Source organism: Colossoma macropomum, unplaced genomic scaffold (assembly GCF_904425465.1).
Source record: "Colossoma macropomum unplaced genomic scaffold, Colossoma_macropomum, whole genome shotgun sequence".
Taxonomy (NCBI): domain Eukaryota; kingdom Metazoa; phylum Chordata; class Actinopteri; order Characiformes; family Serrasalmidae; genus Colossoma; species Colossoma macropomum.
Genome location: NW_023494799.1, coordinates 3,181,005 through 3,197,894, shown reverse-complemented (window position 1 = coordinate 3,197,894; position 16,890 = coordinate 3,181,005). Strand labels below are relative to the sequence as shown.

General features: G+C 41.8%; 1 protein-coding gene and 1 non-coding gene across 2 annotated transcripts in view; one reads left to right on the top strand and one right to left on the bottom strand.

Annotated features, from left to right (window-relative positions):
* Window positions 1-14,868, bottom strand: part of mfsd14a1 (major facilitator superfamily domain containing 14A 1) — a 29,916-nt gene extending 15,048 nt beyond the window's left edge. The window contains exons 1-4 of the mRNA XM_036586531.1: window positions 14,565-14,868; window positions 12,668-12,763; window positions 4,626-4,688; window positions 139-266 (exon numbers count right to left, since the gene is read on the bottom strand). Of these exons, the coding sequence (XP_036442424.1) occupies window positions 139-266; window positions 4,626-4,688; window positions 12,668-12,763; window positions 14,565-14,645 (368 nt within the window). The 5' untranslated portion in view covers window positions 14,646-14,868. The remainder of the gene's footprint in view (window positions 1-138; window positions 267-4,625; window positions 4,689-12,667; window positions 12,764-14,564) is intronic.
* Window positions 14,869-16,786: 1,918 nt separating this feature from the next.
* trnag-ucc lies at window positions 16,787-16,858 on the top strand. Its single transcript has one exon. It is a non-coding gene; the product is annotated as a tRNA-Gly (tRNA).
* Window positions 16,859-16,890: the final 32 nt, after the last annotated feature.

Here is a 16,890-nt window from a genome sequence, read left to right as displayed (position 1 = left end):
AATAGGAAGCGGCCAGACTCCTCACAGACCATCTCTGACGAAACCCATAACAATCTAATTCATCAGGACGATAAGACGTCGTCATATCACCTGACCCTGCGGTTAAATGAACGGATACAGTTAAAAACGGTGACGTACCATGGACTGATCTTCATCAAAGGGATGGGAGCACATGTGAAGAAGACCGTGAGAAGCAGGAAGGACTTCCTGCCCCACACGTCGGACAGGGCACCAATAAGAGGGGCGCTCAGAAACGACAGCAAGCCCTGCAACATTGAAGAGAACATCAATCACTAACAGCCAACCCTCAGGCTTTCTTATCCAGACAAGCAGTTCAGTCTTCAGTCTCCAAATGTAGCCGATCAGTCAAGACACGTTTCTCATCTTTTCATCTCAGACACTCCGTCAGCACAGTATTTGATATGTACCGTACGCTGAGCCGGCCACAAGTATCCAAATTTCACTTTCATTCTGACTGGCTGGCTGTTTGTGTACACAATTCCATGTAGGTTTTATCTGTTTGACAGGAAACAGACTTTTGCAAGCAGTTGTGCATCGAGATTAAGCCTTTCAGAGCGAGATACAGTCACTGAACTGGATGGAAAAAAAAAAAAAGTTTGTGAAGTTCGAGAACTTTTAAAATTAACCTTTTTAACTCCTTGAGACCACCAGTGGTTCCAAAACACCCTTTGTCATATTCTTCATAACTTTCATATTTCATAAGCTACGTTCTAAAGGTGGGGGTCGTATGAGAGCTGTAACTGTCTTCTCTCCAGTCAGATAGATGGGTGATGTAGTTTTAAACCCTTATAATAAAAGAAGCTGAACTCACAGTTTTTTTTTCTACTGAAAGTCGACCCATTTTTCCACAAATCTGGGCTATAAACTATAAACAGATGGCGTCTCTTCAGTGATCTGCTCTGTAAACATTATTTTAATAAAATAATACAAACAGCGTTTTGGCTTTCAGCAGTAAATTATAGCAATATGTGTGATCATAAAACATATTTTCTGTTAATTTGAGGGAAACTTATACAAAAAAAACAAATGTACAGTTATTTCATGCAGTTACTGAATAATTGGCCTTACTATTCGGTCATGTAAATACAGCTGAAAAAAAACAAAATACACATGCAGGTTTGTTCTGGTTATAGCCGTGTTTTGAGAATCGATGCAGCTACACGTCCCGCTCAGTCTGTGACTGGTTATTCCGCATGTCAGTCAAACTACACTCTTAAAAACAGTTCTTTAGTAAAGAATACGGTTCTGTATAGAACCCTGAGTACTCAAATAACGCTTTGCTTGATTAAATGGTTCTTTGCATGGTGAAATTATTCTTGAATTGAAGGAGAATATGCTGTAGATGGTTCCGTACAGAACCATTGTGAAAAGGGTTCTATATAGCACCAAAAAGAGCTCTTTATTGTTAAGTTTGCCATCATGATAGTAGAAGAACCCTTTTTGGTGCTACACGGAACCCTTTTCACAAACATCTACAGCACATTCTCCATCAATCTGAAGAACATTTCCATGATGCAAAGAACCTTTTAATTATGCAAAGTGTTCTCAAAGTTTTTGAACTAAAGAACCCTTGAAGCACAATCATTTATTAAGAATGTAGGGACACACAAGAATATTGGAATTATTTTAGTATTAGCAGAAAAAAAATAGCAGTAAACAGACGTTTAGATTTGATCGATATTTAATGATTTATTAATGTTTATTGTACCTCAGAAGAACAGAGCGTTTATACGGCCGTCTAATGCTAATCCAGGAGTTTAGCTCCAACTGCTCTGTTGATAAACGTTTATGTATCAACTTTGTCAGATATATACATGGGAAATACTGCCATCACCCCACAGTTCCCACAGTAGTGCCTAAGGCTACATTTACACAGCAGGTAAAAGTGGCCCAAATCTGATTTTCTCACCAAATCGGATTTTTTTGTTTGGCTGTTCAGATTATCTTCTAAATGTGATCTGTATGAGACATCAGTCTGAACAGATCAGCTCCTAAACTGACCCACATACGCAAAAGAACAATGCTTTATGTGGCTCATCCAGAGGTAAACAATCATGAGTTCGCCGTAAAGGGGCTCGTTATTCGGCCACGGTCACGTCTTTGGTTCACGTCCTCGGATTCTTACGACTTTTTTGACGCTGCAGCTTCGTCCTCCTCTGGCCGCGTTCGGCTGTTTCGTTCGAAACCTCTTCGGCCACGCAGCGGCTGCGACGAGTCTCTTCTAATGTTTTTGGTACAGAAACATCAGCCTAAATATTTGTGAGTCTCAGCAGCGAGAAATTATGACGAATGTCGAGCTGGACTGACGTAAAAGTCGCATGAACTCCGATCTGGCTGTTCAGACTGAGTCGCATTGATGCAGATCGGATACGTATCGGATTTCAGTGCCACATATGAAAGCATCTCAAATCGGAATTAAAAATGTCAGATTCAGTGTGTTTATCTGAGTATGTGACACACATCTGTGTCACATACGGAGAAAAAGATCGGATTTGAGCCACTTTCACCTGCTGTGTGAACTGAGCCTAAGTCAAACGGTCTTCTCCCGTTAAAGTGGGCGGCTCTTGGCCACATTAAGGTATGAAATACCAGATTCTCTGATGACCGGCAGAGCAGGTATCCTTACACATAGGCTATGTTCACACAGCAGATAAAAGTGGCCCAATGTAACCTCCCTAGGGCGAAGGTTTGGTTTTGCTTGTTTCTCTTTCTCTCTCTCTCTCTCTCTCTCTCACTCTCGCTTATTAGGAACCCGCCCACTCGTGCATGTGATTGGCTGGAGTCCCATAATGATGCTTGCATCTGATTGGCTGTCTGCAATTGCATGGGGCATTTCTTCGACGGCTGCGCCTGATGTCCTCGAGGCTTTCCTCCACGCCGGCTTGGGGCGACTGTTCTTAGATCAGAACCGCAGCTCAGCTAGAGGTTTGTTTTATGGCTCCTGTATTGTCTGTCTCTGTCTGAAATGTATTAGCTTAGCTCTACTCCTTGTTCTCTGCCCAGTTTCCTCTACTGTTTAGCAGCCAGCTCATGATCCTTCTCTGTAACTTTCACTCTCATGCTGACTGTAGGTGCAGGCTGTAGGAGTGGGTCCTATTTATTTTGATTATTTTTGTTATAGTCAGGGAGGGAAGACTGTATTTCTTGTTTCTTTATTTCGGTATAGGTAAGTTAGTTCTCTAAAATCTCTAGCTAGCCTGGTTATGTTTGTTGTTTGCTCCCAGTCTGAAGATGTCCTGTGTTGTGCACACAAAAGTGCTGCAAAAGAGAGGAAAATAACACGACTTGATCTGTTTAAACATCGACTGGCTCTCTTTTGTCTTTATGACCATCACAAACCCCCAGACAGGCTGTAACAGCCAAATCTGATCTTTTTCTTCATATGTGACACAGATGTGTGTCAGTGTGTCACTGCAAACAGCAAAAAACACACTAAATCTGACATTTTCAATTCCGATTTGAGACGCTTTCATCTGTGGTACTGAAATCCGATACGTATCAGCAATGCGACTCAGTCTGAACAGCCAGATTGGAATTTAAGCGACTTTTACGTCAGTACGACTCAACATTCGTCATAATTTCTCGCTGCTGAGACGTGAAACGTTTGGGGTGATGCTTCTGTACAAATCCAAACCCTCTGTGTTCGAAGAGATTTCGAAAGAAATGGCCGAACGATAAAAAGGAGCAGAATTAGACTCGTTGTGCACCATAAACAAGGCTGTTTTACACCCATACACTGCACAACATACCCATGTATGTCAGGAAACAGGCCATGGGTGACTTAAGTGTTTCTGTACAAATCCGACCTGCAGCGTCAAAGAACGGTTAAAAGTCTGAAAGCAAAGTTTAAAGAATCCGAGGACGCGAACCAAAGAAGTGACCGCGCCCTTTTTACGGCTCAAACACATTCTGGGTGATGAGCCCAGCTGTCAGTCAGTGAAGCTTCATGATGGCTCCTGTGATGCTGGTGAAGATGAAGCTGATCCTCCGGGAGCGACTGGCGTTCGTTGGTGGTCGTGATTGTTTACCTCTAGATGAGCCGTGAAGCAGCGTGACGCTCTGGTCTTTTGCGCATGTGGGTCAGTTTAGGAGCTGATCTGTTCAGACTGATGTCGCATACAGGTCACATTTAAAAGATAATCTGAACAGACAAACAAAGAATCGGATTTGGTGAAAAAAAAATTATAAATAATAATAATAAAAAAAAAATCAGATTTGGGCCACTTTTACCTGCTGTGTGAACGTAGCCTTACTGATGTGGTTTCTGACACTGTATGACATTCTGTTATCTATAAACACAGATAGTGTGTCACATAGCTACAAACTGTAGTAGCCAACCTGAAACCTGAACTCTGCCCATGTTTACAGATAACAGCGAGTCATACAGTGTCAGAGAGCACATAATCAAGTCTATTAGAGACACTGAACAACTCCACATGGTTTGAGGCGAGCATGATGATCTCAGCATTCTTGGTGGAGTGTAAGCTTCCATTAATGCAAAAAGTGAAGAAACTTCCCAAACATGTTTGGGCTGATCGACCACATTCGGGAAATGTGTCAATCTGTATTTCCTTAAAAAGCAAAATACAAAAAAAAACATGTACCTTAACTCCCTGGATGAGTCCATTCATCAAAAACGTGTGCTTTGGGAATGTTTCATGAAGAACCTGGACACAAACAAGAGACCAAGACAATACATAAGACGCAATACTGAGGGCAGCAGCTGTTTGGACAGTACCTGCTTGTTCTACTGCAGTGTTAGCAATTAAACTTGAGCCCTCGTGGTTACACAGCCTACTTTTCTCTCTCCACAGAGAGACTGCATTAGCTGGATCAAGGTTAAACAGCATCGCTCACAAACAAAGGTCAGTTTTCATGCAAATAAACTTTCCAAGCATATGATCTCTGTCCAGAGCCAAGACCAAGGGGCCACGTTTCAGTGCAGTTTTATTACAAAGATAAAAAAGTGCAGATTTAGACTCTCATAAACAAGGCTGTTTTACACCCATACACTGCACAACATGACCATGTATGTCAAGAAACAGGCCATGGGTGACTTAAGTTGGTATGTTTGTAAGTTCTTCAATGATCCACTGTACAAAACACTCAGACTCCCATGAATGTGATATTTCTTGTCATAACTTGTATGTTCAGATGCACAGAAGTCTTTCTGTTCGCTACTGTTTATGGTTGGATCCTTCTTTCTTTCAGTTCACAAGTGACTTATTAGATTTTACAGCCTGACCCAAATATACACCGATCAGGCATAACATCATGACCACCTCCTTGTTTCTACACTCACTGTCCATTTTATCAGCTCCACTTACTATATAGGTGCACTTTGTAGTTCTACAGTTACAGACTGTAGTCCATCTGTTTCTCTGATACTTTGTTAGCCCCCTTTTACCCTGTTCTTCAGTGGTCAGGACCCCCATGGACCCTCACAGAGCAGGTACTATTTGGGTGGTGGATCATTCTCAACACTGACGTGGTGGTGGTGTGTTAGTGTGTGCGTTGGTCTGAGTGGATCAGACACAGCAGTGGTGCTGGAGTTTTTAAACACTGTGTCCACTCACTGTCCACTCTATTAGACTCTCCTACCTTGTCGGTCCACCCTGTAGATGTAGTCAGAGACGATAGCTCATCTGCTGCTGCACAGTTTGCGTTGGTCATCCTCTAGTCCTTCATCAGTGGTCACAGGACGCTGTTGGCTGGATATTTTTGGTTGGTGGACTATTCTCAGTCCAGCAGAGACACTGAGGTGAATAAAACTCCAGCAGCACTGCTGTGTCTGATCCACTCAGACCAGCGCAACACACACTAACACACCACCACCACGTCAGTGTTACTGCAGTGCTGAGAATGATCCACCACCCAAATACTACCTGCTCTGTGAGGGTCCATGGGGGTCCTGACCACTGAAGAACAGGGTAAAAGGGGGCTAACAAAGTATCAGAGAAACAGATGGACTACAGTCTGTAACTGTAGAACTACAAAGTGCACCTATATAGTAAGTGGAGCTGATAAAATGGACAATGAGCGTAGAAACAAGTAGGTGGTCATAATGTTAGTGCCTGATCGGTGTTCACTATATGGACAAAAGTATTGATTAACAGGTGTGTCCCACTGAATTCAGGTGTTTCGTTCAGTCTCATTGCCACAGGTGTATGAAATCAAGCCCTTAGCCATGCAGTCTGCCTTTACACACATTAGTGAAAGAATGGGGCTAAAGAGTCACTGGATTTGAGTGTGGTGCTGTAATATGATGCCACCATTGCAACAACTCAGCTCTTTCTTCCTAAATATTCCACAGTAAACTGTGAGTGGTATTGTTGAAAAGTGGAAGCGTTTAGGAACCACAGTGACTCATCAATGAAGTGTCAGACCACATAAAGTTACAGAGCGGGTCGCTGAGTTCTGAGGAGCATAGAGCATAAAAGTCACCAACGCTCTGCTGATCAATAACTGCTCAGTTCAGACCTCCTCTGGCATCAACATCAGCATAGAAACTGTATGCCAGGAGCTTCATGGTAGGGATTCCATGGCTGAGCAGCTGTATGCAAGCCTTACATCACCCAGCACAATGCCAAGCTTCGGATGGAGTGGAGTAAAGCGCCGCCACTGGACTCTGGAGCAGTGGAAACGTGTTCTGTGTAGCGATGAATCAGCTTCTCTATCTGTCAGTCTGATGGACGAGTCTGGGTTTGGCGAATGCCAGGAGAACGTTACCTGCCTGACTGTACTGTGCCAGCTGTACAGTTTGGTGGAGGAGGGATGATGATATGGGGCTGTTTTTCAGGGGTTGGTCTAGAACCCTTAGTTCCAGTGAAGGGAAATCTTAATGCTTCAGCACCAAGACATTCTGGACAATTCCATGCTTCCACCTTTGTGGGAACAGTTTGGGGAAGAGCCTTTCCTGTTCCAGCATGACTGAGCCCCAGGGCACAAAGCAGCTCCATAAAAGTCTGGCTGGGTGAGTTTGGTGTGGAGGAACTTGACTGGCCCTCACAGAGCCCTGACCTCAACCCCATCACACACCTTTGGCATGAACTAGAACGGAGATTGCGAGCCAGACCCTCTCGTCCAACATCAGTGTCTGACCTCACAAATGCTCTTCTGGATGAATGGGCAGAAATTCCCACAGACTCTCTCCAACATCTTGTAGAAGCTTCCCAGAAGAGCGGAAGCTGTTACAGCTGCAAAGGGGGACCAACTCCATATTAATGCCCATGGATTTAGAATGGGATTCATTAAAGCTGCTGTATGAGTAATGTTTAGGTGTCCCAATACTTTTGTCCATATAGTGCATACAAGCATTCAAGCTCACAAACCCTGGTCCTGGAGATCTACCTTCCTACAGAGTCTAGCTCCAACCATAATCTGCCACACCTGCTCCAGATAACTGACGTCTTCAGAAGTCCCTGAGACGCACTAGTGTAGGTAAAGGTGGAGCAGCATGTCAGATGCAGGTTGGGACTGAACTATGCAAGAAAGCAGATCTCCAGGAGGAGGGTTGGTGACCACTGGGGTAGACCCTGCTGGTGTGTGAAATAGCTCCTACATACTGCTCGTGTACTGATTGTGCCCAAAATAGTAACTAATATGAGGTATGTGTCAAAAATGAATTTCCCCAAAGACACCCGGACGACGTACTGCACACCACGTCATTTCAGGAGGACGTAACCACTGACGTGACCATTTGGTTTGCTTCGAACAATTTAACAGCCCTTAGAACACTTAAATGAAAGGAAATCATTCGACCTGATCCTGCATTCAACTTTCTACGCTGGTCTCGATGGGTTTGTTTACTTCATCTGTTTAATAAAGTGAATTTACTACACAGATAACGTGGATAAAGCAGCCACTTCCTCCAAGCATTGGCTTTTCAGGCTCTCGTGTGGAGTCTGCTTTACACAGTACACAATATATACAGGTGGAGTATACAACATACAGTATATACACACACTGGTGCAGTATGCAATATACAGTATATACACACACAAAAACACACTGGGGCAGTATACAGTATATGCAGGAGCAGTATGCAGTATACAGCACACACACACACACACACACACACACACACACACACACAGGTGGAGTATATAGTATATGTAGATGCAGTATACAGTATACACACACACACAAGTGCAGTATACTGTACATACAGGTGCAGTACGCAGTATACTGTACATACAGGTGCAGTATACAGTATACAGTATACATATACACACACACACACACACACACACACACAGGTGCAGTATACAGTACAAACAGGTGCGGTGTGCAGTATACAGTATATACACAAACACACACACACACAAACGTGCAGTATACAGTTTATGCGGGCGCAGTACGCAGTATACAGCACACACACACACACACACACACACACACACACACAGGTGCAGTATACAGTACATACAGGTGCAGAATGTAGTATACAGTATTTACAGGTGTAATATGACTGACTTGACTATACAGATTATACAGGCGCAGTATACAGTATACAGTATGCAGTACACAGTATGCAGTATACAGTATACAGTATGCTATTTTAAACACAGCCCCTTAGATGATTTGCCACTTGGGAGCCCAATAAACTCTCTTCGTACCTTAATCACAGTAATACTGCACTGGGGATCTGAACACCATCGTGGTTAAAAATAAAACTTTCTCTATGAAAAGATCTGATAAAAACAAGACAAATGAGAGGCAAACAACAGAAACTGGAACTGCAAGTATTTCTGGGTTGGTCTGTTCGCAGAGATACAATATTTATAGAATTTGCGACTGAGTTTCTGCTGTTTGACTAAGAAAAACGATTAAGAACCAACAGTCGTATCTCGTAACTCACAGCTGAGAACCATCAATGATCTCAGTCACAGCTCTTTTTAACTAAGAGAAAATCTAAAATACACATAAAACTAAACCCCCTTAAAATCACTACGGGCCACAACGTTCATACCAACATCACATTTCTATACGAGCCCTACAGATACAGATCACCTGACTTTCCCCTCGTCTCAGCTCAGGCATGCAAACTAACAGGACTAATTGGTTTTACTCCTCAACGAAGTGGGCCACTGGCTCAGGCCTTGTTTGGGTTCCTGATTAATCAAGGACAAAGGATCTCACACACAAGCAGGTCGGAGTGAAGATGTGTTGAGTGAACGTTTTATTTGGTGAAAGGGAGAAATGAGGAGTAACCTTGTATATAAAAACGGGACAGGACCGTCTTTAGATCTGCTTAGTCTGCTTTTTTGTTAAGGCTGTAACTATTAGGGCTGGGCGATTCGGCAAAAACGTATCATGATACACAATATTCATCACCAAATTTAATTTATTTTATATTAGAAAGCCCATTAGTGACAAATTTAAAAATTACACTCAAAAACTATAAATATTATATTTTTTATTCTGCATTTCATACACTGTGCTGCTCTAAATCCAATTTAGCAGCACTAATTATGCTTTCTGTGTGTTTATTTTTAGGATTGATGATGACTGATGAAAAAATTAACGTTAAAAACAGTATATAAAATTATCACCAACACTCGTTGGTCTCTTGTGATGGCCTCTCATAAAACAAAAAAACAACGAGTGTGTTTACATGCAGTCAATAATCCGATCATAATCAGATTACTGTAGTTATCTGATTATTCAAATGGTCATGTAAACAGCACACTGATTTCTTAGATCAGAGTAAGGTCTAGAAATCTGATTAAGAAATCCGATGAAGAGGCTGGATTTTAGCTCAGTAATCAGATTTTTCAGTGCATGTAACTCTTACTCTGATTTCTTTCGGATTTCTCAGTCTGAGCATGTGCGAAAACAGACGGCGGGACCGGAAATAAGCGAGCAGCGTCGCCGCGAGACACAGCAAAACACTTAGAGTTACACTGAAACCAAATACATGCTTGACGTAATGAAGAATTTCAATATTCTTCATCTTCTTGATGGTGTTTCTTCATATTTTCAGGTAAAGTGGCGCAGCGAATAAAAAAAAAAAAGTTTGAGTTTTACGTCACGTTTACGTTGCGTCTTCTTCTGTGAGTCTATTGGCTGGTTGCAAAGCAGAATTCCGATTACTGTCTGACTCATGTAGACCTGGAGTTTCCCATTATCTGATTACCCAAGTGCATGTAAACACACTGAACCAGTTACCGACACAATCAGATTTTCTGCAGTTATCGGATTATTTAAAAAGGTCATGTAAACAGCACACTCTGATTTCTTAGATCGGAGTAAGGTCTGGAAATCTGATAAAGAGACTGGATTTTAGCTCAGTAATCAGATTTCTCAGTGCATGTGAACTCTTACTCTGATTTCTCTCAGATTTCCCAGTCTGAGCATGTGCAAAAACAGACGGCGGTACTGGAAATAAGCGAGCAGCACCGCCAAATACACGCTTGACGAAATGAAGGATTTCAATATTCTTCATCTTCTCGATGATGCATGTTTATGTTTAGGGAAACGAAGTTTATAAAAAAATAATAATAATAAAAAAATAAAAAGGCTGCGGTAAGTTTGAGTTTTACATTACGTTTATGTCACGTCTTCTTCTGTGAAATCTGATTACTGTCTGACTCGGAGATTCTGACTCTGACTCATGCAGACCCGGAATTTCCCCATTATCTGATGACCACAGTGCATGTAAAAACACTGAACCAGTTACTGACACAATCAGATTTTCTGATTATTAAGTGCCTGTAAACGCACTCAGTGAAATGGCGACGTGGTTACAGTTAAAGCTCAGTGCCAGGTGTTCATTTAGTACCTATTTACTGCCCTTTATGTTCACATTTCAATTTTGGGAACCTGAAAGACTATATAAGGTTCTGAGGTAGTTCAGTTCTCCGTTCTCTGATCTGTCTAAGGACACGCGTGCATCGAACCGAAATTCAGGGGTTTCTAATCCAAAACACTCTGTGCAGCATAAAATGAGAGCTTAGAAAAGATGGTGCTTCAAGGGTTCTTCAGTAAAGAAAGTGGTTCTATATAGCACCATGAACACTCAAAGAACTCCCCGCATGATTAAAGGGTTCTCTGCAGCATGAAAGTGTTCTTTAGACTGATGGAGAACGTGCTGTGGATGGTTCTACACAGAACCTTTTCGAAAAGGGTTCTTCTATTGTTATGATGTCAAGCTTGTTACAATAAAAGAACCCTTTTGGGTGCTATAGAGAACCATCTACCGCACATTCTCCATCAGTCTAAAGAACCCTTTAATCAGTCTAAAGAACCCTTTAATGAACACTCAAAGAACCCTCTGCTAGATTAAAGAGTTCTTTAGACTGATGGAGAACGTGCTGTAGATGGTTCTATACAGAACCTTTTCGAAAAGGGTTCTTCTATTGTTATGATGTCAAGTTGTTACAATAAAAGAACCCTTTTGGGTGCTATAGAGAACCATCTACCGCACATTCTCCATCAGTCTAAAGAACCCTTTAATCAGTCTAAAGAACCCTTTAATGAACACTCAAAGAACCCTCTGCTAGATTAAAGAGTTCTTTAGACTGATGGAGAACGTGCTGTAGATGGTTCTACACAGAACCTTTTCGAAAAGGGTTCTCCTATTGTTATGACGTCAAGTTGTTACAATAAAAGAACCCTTTTGGGTGCTATAGAGAACCATTCATGCACCTTTTCCTTCAGTCTGAAGATTCTTTCATGATGCAAAAACCTGTCAATCATGCAAAGGGTTCTTTGAGTCTTCATGGTTCCATATAGACCCATTTCCTTTACTAAGGAACCCCTGAAGAACCGTCGTTAAGCGTGTAGAGCAGGACAGTATCATAATATTTATGGCCATTGTGATAAATTACATCACAGTAAGTCACAACATGCTTTTCTGAGTACACTGTGGACGTCGGCAGTACCTCAAAACCCTTCACCTTAACTTAAAATCACTTCCCGACTGCATGTCTGATTAAAAAGAGAGATTAATTAGTCCTTAATTAGATTAATTAGGGATTTAGTGCAGCTCAGCATGAGAAATGTTGAATATAAATTACTGTATTCATAATTTGGCGCTACTTTGTCTGTTCTAACTTATCAGACGTCAGAAAAAATACATATCATAACATCAGATATTGTAAAAAAAATCATTAAGTATCGTGAAATATTCGCCCGGCTCTCAACACACAAAACAACGAACATCATATCGAACCAGGAAAATGTGCATCACTACACCCTTTACATTTAAACCACATCCATTTTTTGGATGGATCAGACACCATAATCGCTGCTGTCGGAACAAAACCTCGTATCTCCAACATGGTAACTTTACAGGAGAAGGAAAAAACCTACTTTACTTTTAATGGAAGTCAATGGAACCAGAATTTTTTGCAAGTCATTTTGGGCCGTTTTGTTCGGTCCATTCATCATAAAATTGACATGCGATATAAAGAGCCACATGCATTTTCAAATTCTGTTAAAAACTGAAAAACGACAAAAATGGAGATACAAGGTTTGCTTCTGACAGCAGCGATGTGCTCGGAGACAAGTGGCCTGTTCATTCAGTTAAAAGAGAAAGTGGCTCTTCTGTAAGTTAAACACCATATAAATGGTCAGAACCCACACGTTCTGTATTCCCGGCAGACAAAGCCACAAAGAGAATAAGCAAGAAAACCCAACTTACCACCAGCGTAGGTGCGGTCAGCAGGCCCCAAGCAAAGAACTCCAGAAATATGACTATGACAGCATGGTAAACGGTGGGGGAGCCGAAACCCTGAGGCTGCAGAAAGACAAAAACAGCTCTGAAACACTTCACTACACAGGAAACGACAAGACCACGGCTATAAGCAACACAGATGAAACGTTGACAGATGACGTTTTTTGGTGGTAAACGGTTAGCAGTGCTAGATAACTAATCTAGCACCTTCTGTCTTCTGAGAGATCTGGGGCTTATAACCCACAAACGTATGTGGCCGCTGTGCAGTAAAGCCCTTTAAGACGTTTCTGTGAATATTTACGTGATAAAATGTCAATATTTAACCAATTGTGGACACAGGAGTCAGGAATCCTGATACAGATACAGAACCATGAGTTCTATACAGAACCATTTGCATGCTTGCACCTTGGTCCCATGGTGAAAGTGTTCTTTAGATTGATGGAGAATGTGTCGTATGTTTTTGAAAACGGTTCTTTATAGCACCGAAAAAGGTTTTGCTGCTGTTATGATGTCAAGCTGAACCCTGTTTGGTGCTATAAAGAACCTTCAGTAAAAGCAATGGTCCTATTTAGAACCATGAGTTCTATGTAGAATCATTTGCATGCTTGAATCGTTCTTCCCATCGTGAGATGGTTCTTCAGATTGATGGAGAATGTGTCACATGTTTTTGAAAATGGTTCTTTTTAGCACCGAAAAAACGCTTTGTTGTTGTTATGATGTCAGGCTTGTGATACAGAACCATATACAACACACTCTCCATCAATCTGAAGAACAGTTTCACCACACAAAGAACCATTTACGCATGAAATGGTTCTATATAGAGTTCTTGGTTCTAAATAATCACTGTCTTTACTAAAGAACATTTGAAGAACTCTCTTTTTTTCAAGTGTGTCCCGTCAAATTCAACGCCATGTGTTTTCACTCAGAAACTGATAAACACAGGAAGGGTTTTCACTTTCATTTCTCCAGAACCCTTAAGGTTTTGCTTGGGTTCGGGAAAAAACTCTGTAAAGTGTCTCTGAAATATTTCAAATATTCAAATAGTTTAACTGCTGAACCGCTGTGCCATTATATGTTAACATTTATCTGATGTTATATTAAACATTTTTTTATTTACAAATAAAGCTTCAGTCCAACCTACTTAAATTAACGCCGGTGAAACTGGCGCCATCTAGTGTAAAGACTTCGCCATTGCTCGTCGAATATAGTTAATGGGTTACGTTCATGCAGCAGGTTGTGATGACCAGAAGAAAACAAGCATGTGGTATGTGTTTTTATAAGGAGAGACAAAATCGGCTAATTTATGGAAAATTCAGGGCCCTAAACCTTTCTAGAACCGGGGAAAACCTATACGAGTGTAGATGATGTCAACAGGCGGCCTACACACTCTCAAATGATCTAATATCTAATCATATCTAAGCCTTCCAGACCCAGAAACACTGACAAAACGCAACGAGGCTGAACTTTGCTTCTTATTCGCCAGCTCGTTGTTCGAATTTTCCCGTTCCACCTTAAATGGCGCATTCAGCTCCGTGCTACCTTCAGAGCCTAATCAAGTCCAAATATGCCTGGCTGCGTTTTAACGAGGTTGAAGTTGGCACCTTTTTTCGAATTTTCCGTTCCACCTTAACACACATTAACTCCATACTGTAAGCTACCGTTGACGGAATGGCACTGCCGCCCCATTTAAGGTGGACCGGAAAATTCGGAAAAACAAGACAACTTTCAGCCTCGTTGCCGCTGGCGGAAACAGAAGCTGTTGCTCCTGCCAGCTTCTCCGGCCACTTTACAAGAAATCGAAGCAAATATCGCGGCCTAAAAACGACAGATGAGGTGGTTTTTGGGCTGTGGTGCGTCCGCTCACCGCTCCTCCGTCCTTGATGATGATTTTTTTGGCCAGCAGCAGACTGCGATTCACCCGCTTCTTCTTCTTGCTCTGTGTCATATTCCCATCCTAGTGTTTTTATCCTCCTTTTTCTAAGGTGGAGAGAGTCTCGGCGGGCTTCAGCGGGAACTCATGAAGACGAAAAACGCCGTAAAAGTGCCGCGGGAGGCAGATTTGTCCACAGTTTCACTCTTCGCCTCTTCCATTCACTCCGCACTCCGCCATCTTCACACAGGACAAAATCAAACACAGCCAGTGCGCGCTGACGTCACGACGCACTGACGTAGACATCATACGATTCGGGTGGCTTAATTTATGCATGGACTCGACCGAAAGGGGAACTCCACCGGTTTGTCAAAATTTGCTGCCTAGTTCGGTTCAGATGTAAACAAAGTCGTTCAGAGTGGATTGAGGTGAAATGGTGCGTTGTAGAGAAACGTTTTTGGACCGCTTTACAGTGGTAGTGTTTTGAGGTCTCTGTGTCTGGACTAGGAACCACTTTATTTAGCCAAGTTTGTTACACATACGAGGCAGTTTGTTTTGGTGAGTCACACATGTATGACATGTGACAGACCAGACAAGCCCACAGACTGTTAATGAGTATTTAACTAAGAGAAAAAACAATAAAATACAACAAATAGAACAAAGAATAAGAAAGGGACTGTGTGAAATGAGCTGAAGAGAAGTGTGAATATACACACTGTACAAAAGCAGATATGAATATCTATACATATGCAGGTCTGAGCAGACATAATATAATAACTATTATATATAGAATACAACAGTGATGTGAACGTTTGTAAAAGTTTAGCATTGTACAGCATTATGTTACAGAGGAGTCATTGTAATACAATAAGGAGGTTTGTTTGGTTTAGTTTGGGTTTAAAGTGTGAGGTGTACACTGTGGTTAATGAGCCACAGCTCTGGGGAATAAGCTGCTGGCATGTCTGGCTGTGCTGGTTTTGAAGGCCGTGAATCTTCTAGCAGAGGAAAGCGGCTGGAAGAGGTGATGTCCAGGATATGAGGCATCAGCTGTAATTTTGCCGGCGCGCTTCATCACCCTGCTGTTGTAAATGTTGTTGGACCTACATCCGATGCTCCCCTCTGCTACAACACAACTATAGCCATTTTATTTACTATCCAAAACCACAAGTGACCCTATCCTACATGTCTTCAGAGCGTTATGTGTAAAGTTGGTAATGATAAAATAGTGCTAAATGTGAAGAAAAACAATTGCCTTACAATGGCCTACATTTACCTCTCTACCATGTGCTTCTTCAGTTGTTTCCACACCAGAAGATAAAAACACAAGGACCAGTCTCAAACTAAAATTAAGAACTGGGGGGATGTTTTTGTAATGTGTCTCCTTAACCTTAGAAGCAACAACTTAACATTGAAACACCGATCAACTGATCAAGTATAACAATGAAAATCACAAGCAGAACTGTTTTTATTGACTAAATAGGATCTCATATGACATCTCATATGGCAGTCACATCAAGACAGACACAGTACGGAGTTTAATGGAGGAAAAATAGAGGAATTATGAGAACAGGGATTATAATTAATGATAAGAAAAACAAAAAGAAAATGAAGAAAAACAAAATAAGGAAAAATATTTAGCATTACAGAACTGAACAGCCAACATTACCCTAAACCACATAGGTAAAACAGCGCCTTCCAGTGTACAGATTTAACATTGCGCACTAACTCGCCGTCCTCTATGGGGAGTGAAAGTGCAGAACTACGCCATCTGCTGGATGCGTCCATACCATTTTGAATCGGCAGTCGTTTAGCTGTAGAGGGGTTTTTGGCAACGCTCAAAGCTGGAACGTTTGAGAAACAACTTATTTTGCGACCACACAAATACAGCAACTACAACCACAACATCACAGCAAACATTTTGCTGAGCAATATAACTATGAAGACTGAAATGCAATTGGACTACAAAACCCTTGGTTCAGTGCGGGCGCCGCTTCGTGGAATGTGCGATAGTGACATCATCAGCGTGACAGACGTTTGTAGTCCGTTACGGAGAAACACTGATTTAAAAATAGTATTTCTGTCTTACTGTAAATTATTTATTTGAAGGATTGACATAATGACCAACAAATAGCAACAGAAAGATGAGACTGCGCGAAATGGCCGTCATTTCGACATATTCCGTGGTGAAATGTTGATGATACCACTTTCGCTATCAGGCGTTGGTGGTATAGTGGTTAGCATAGCTGCCTTCCAAGCAGTTGACCCGGGTTCGATTCCCGGCCAACGCATCACATGTTTTCCTCCAGCAATGTTTAACCAG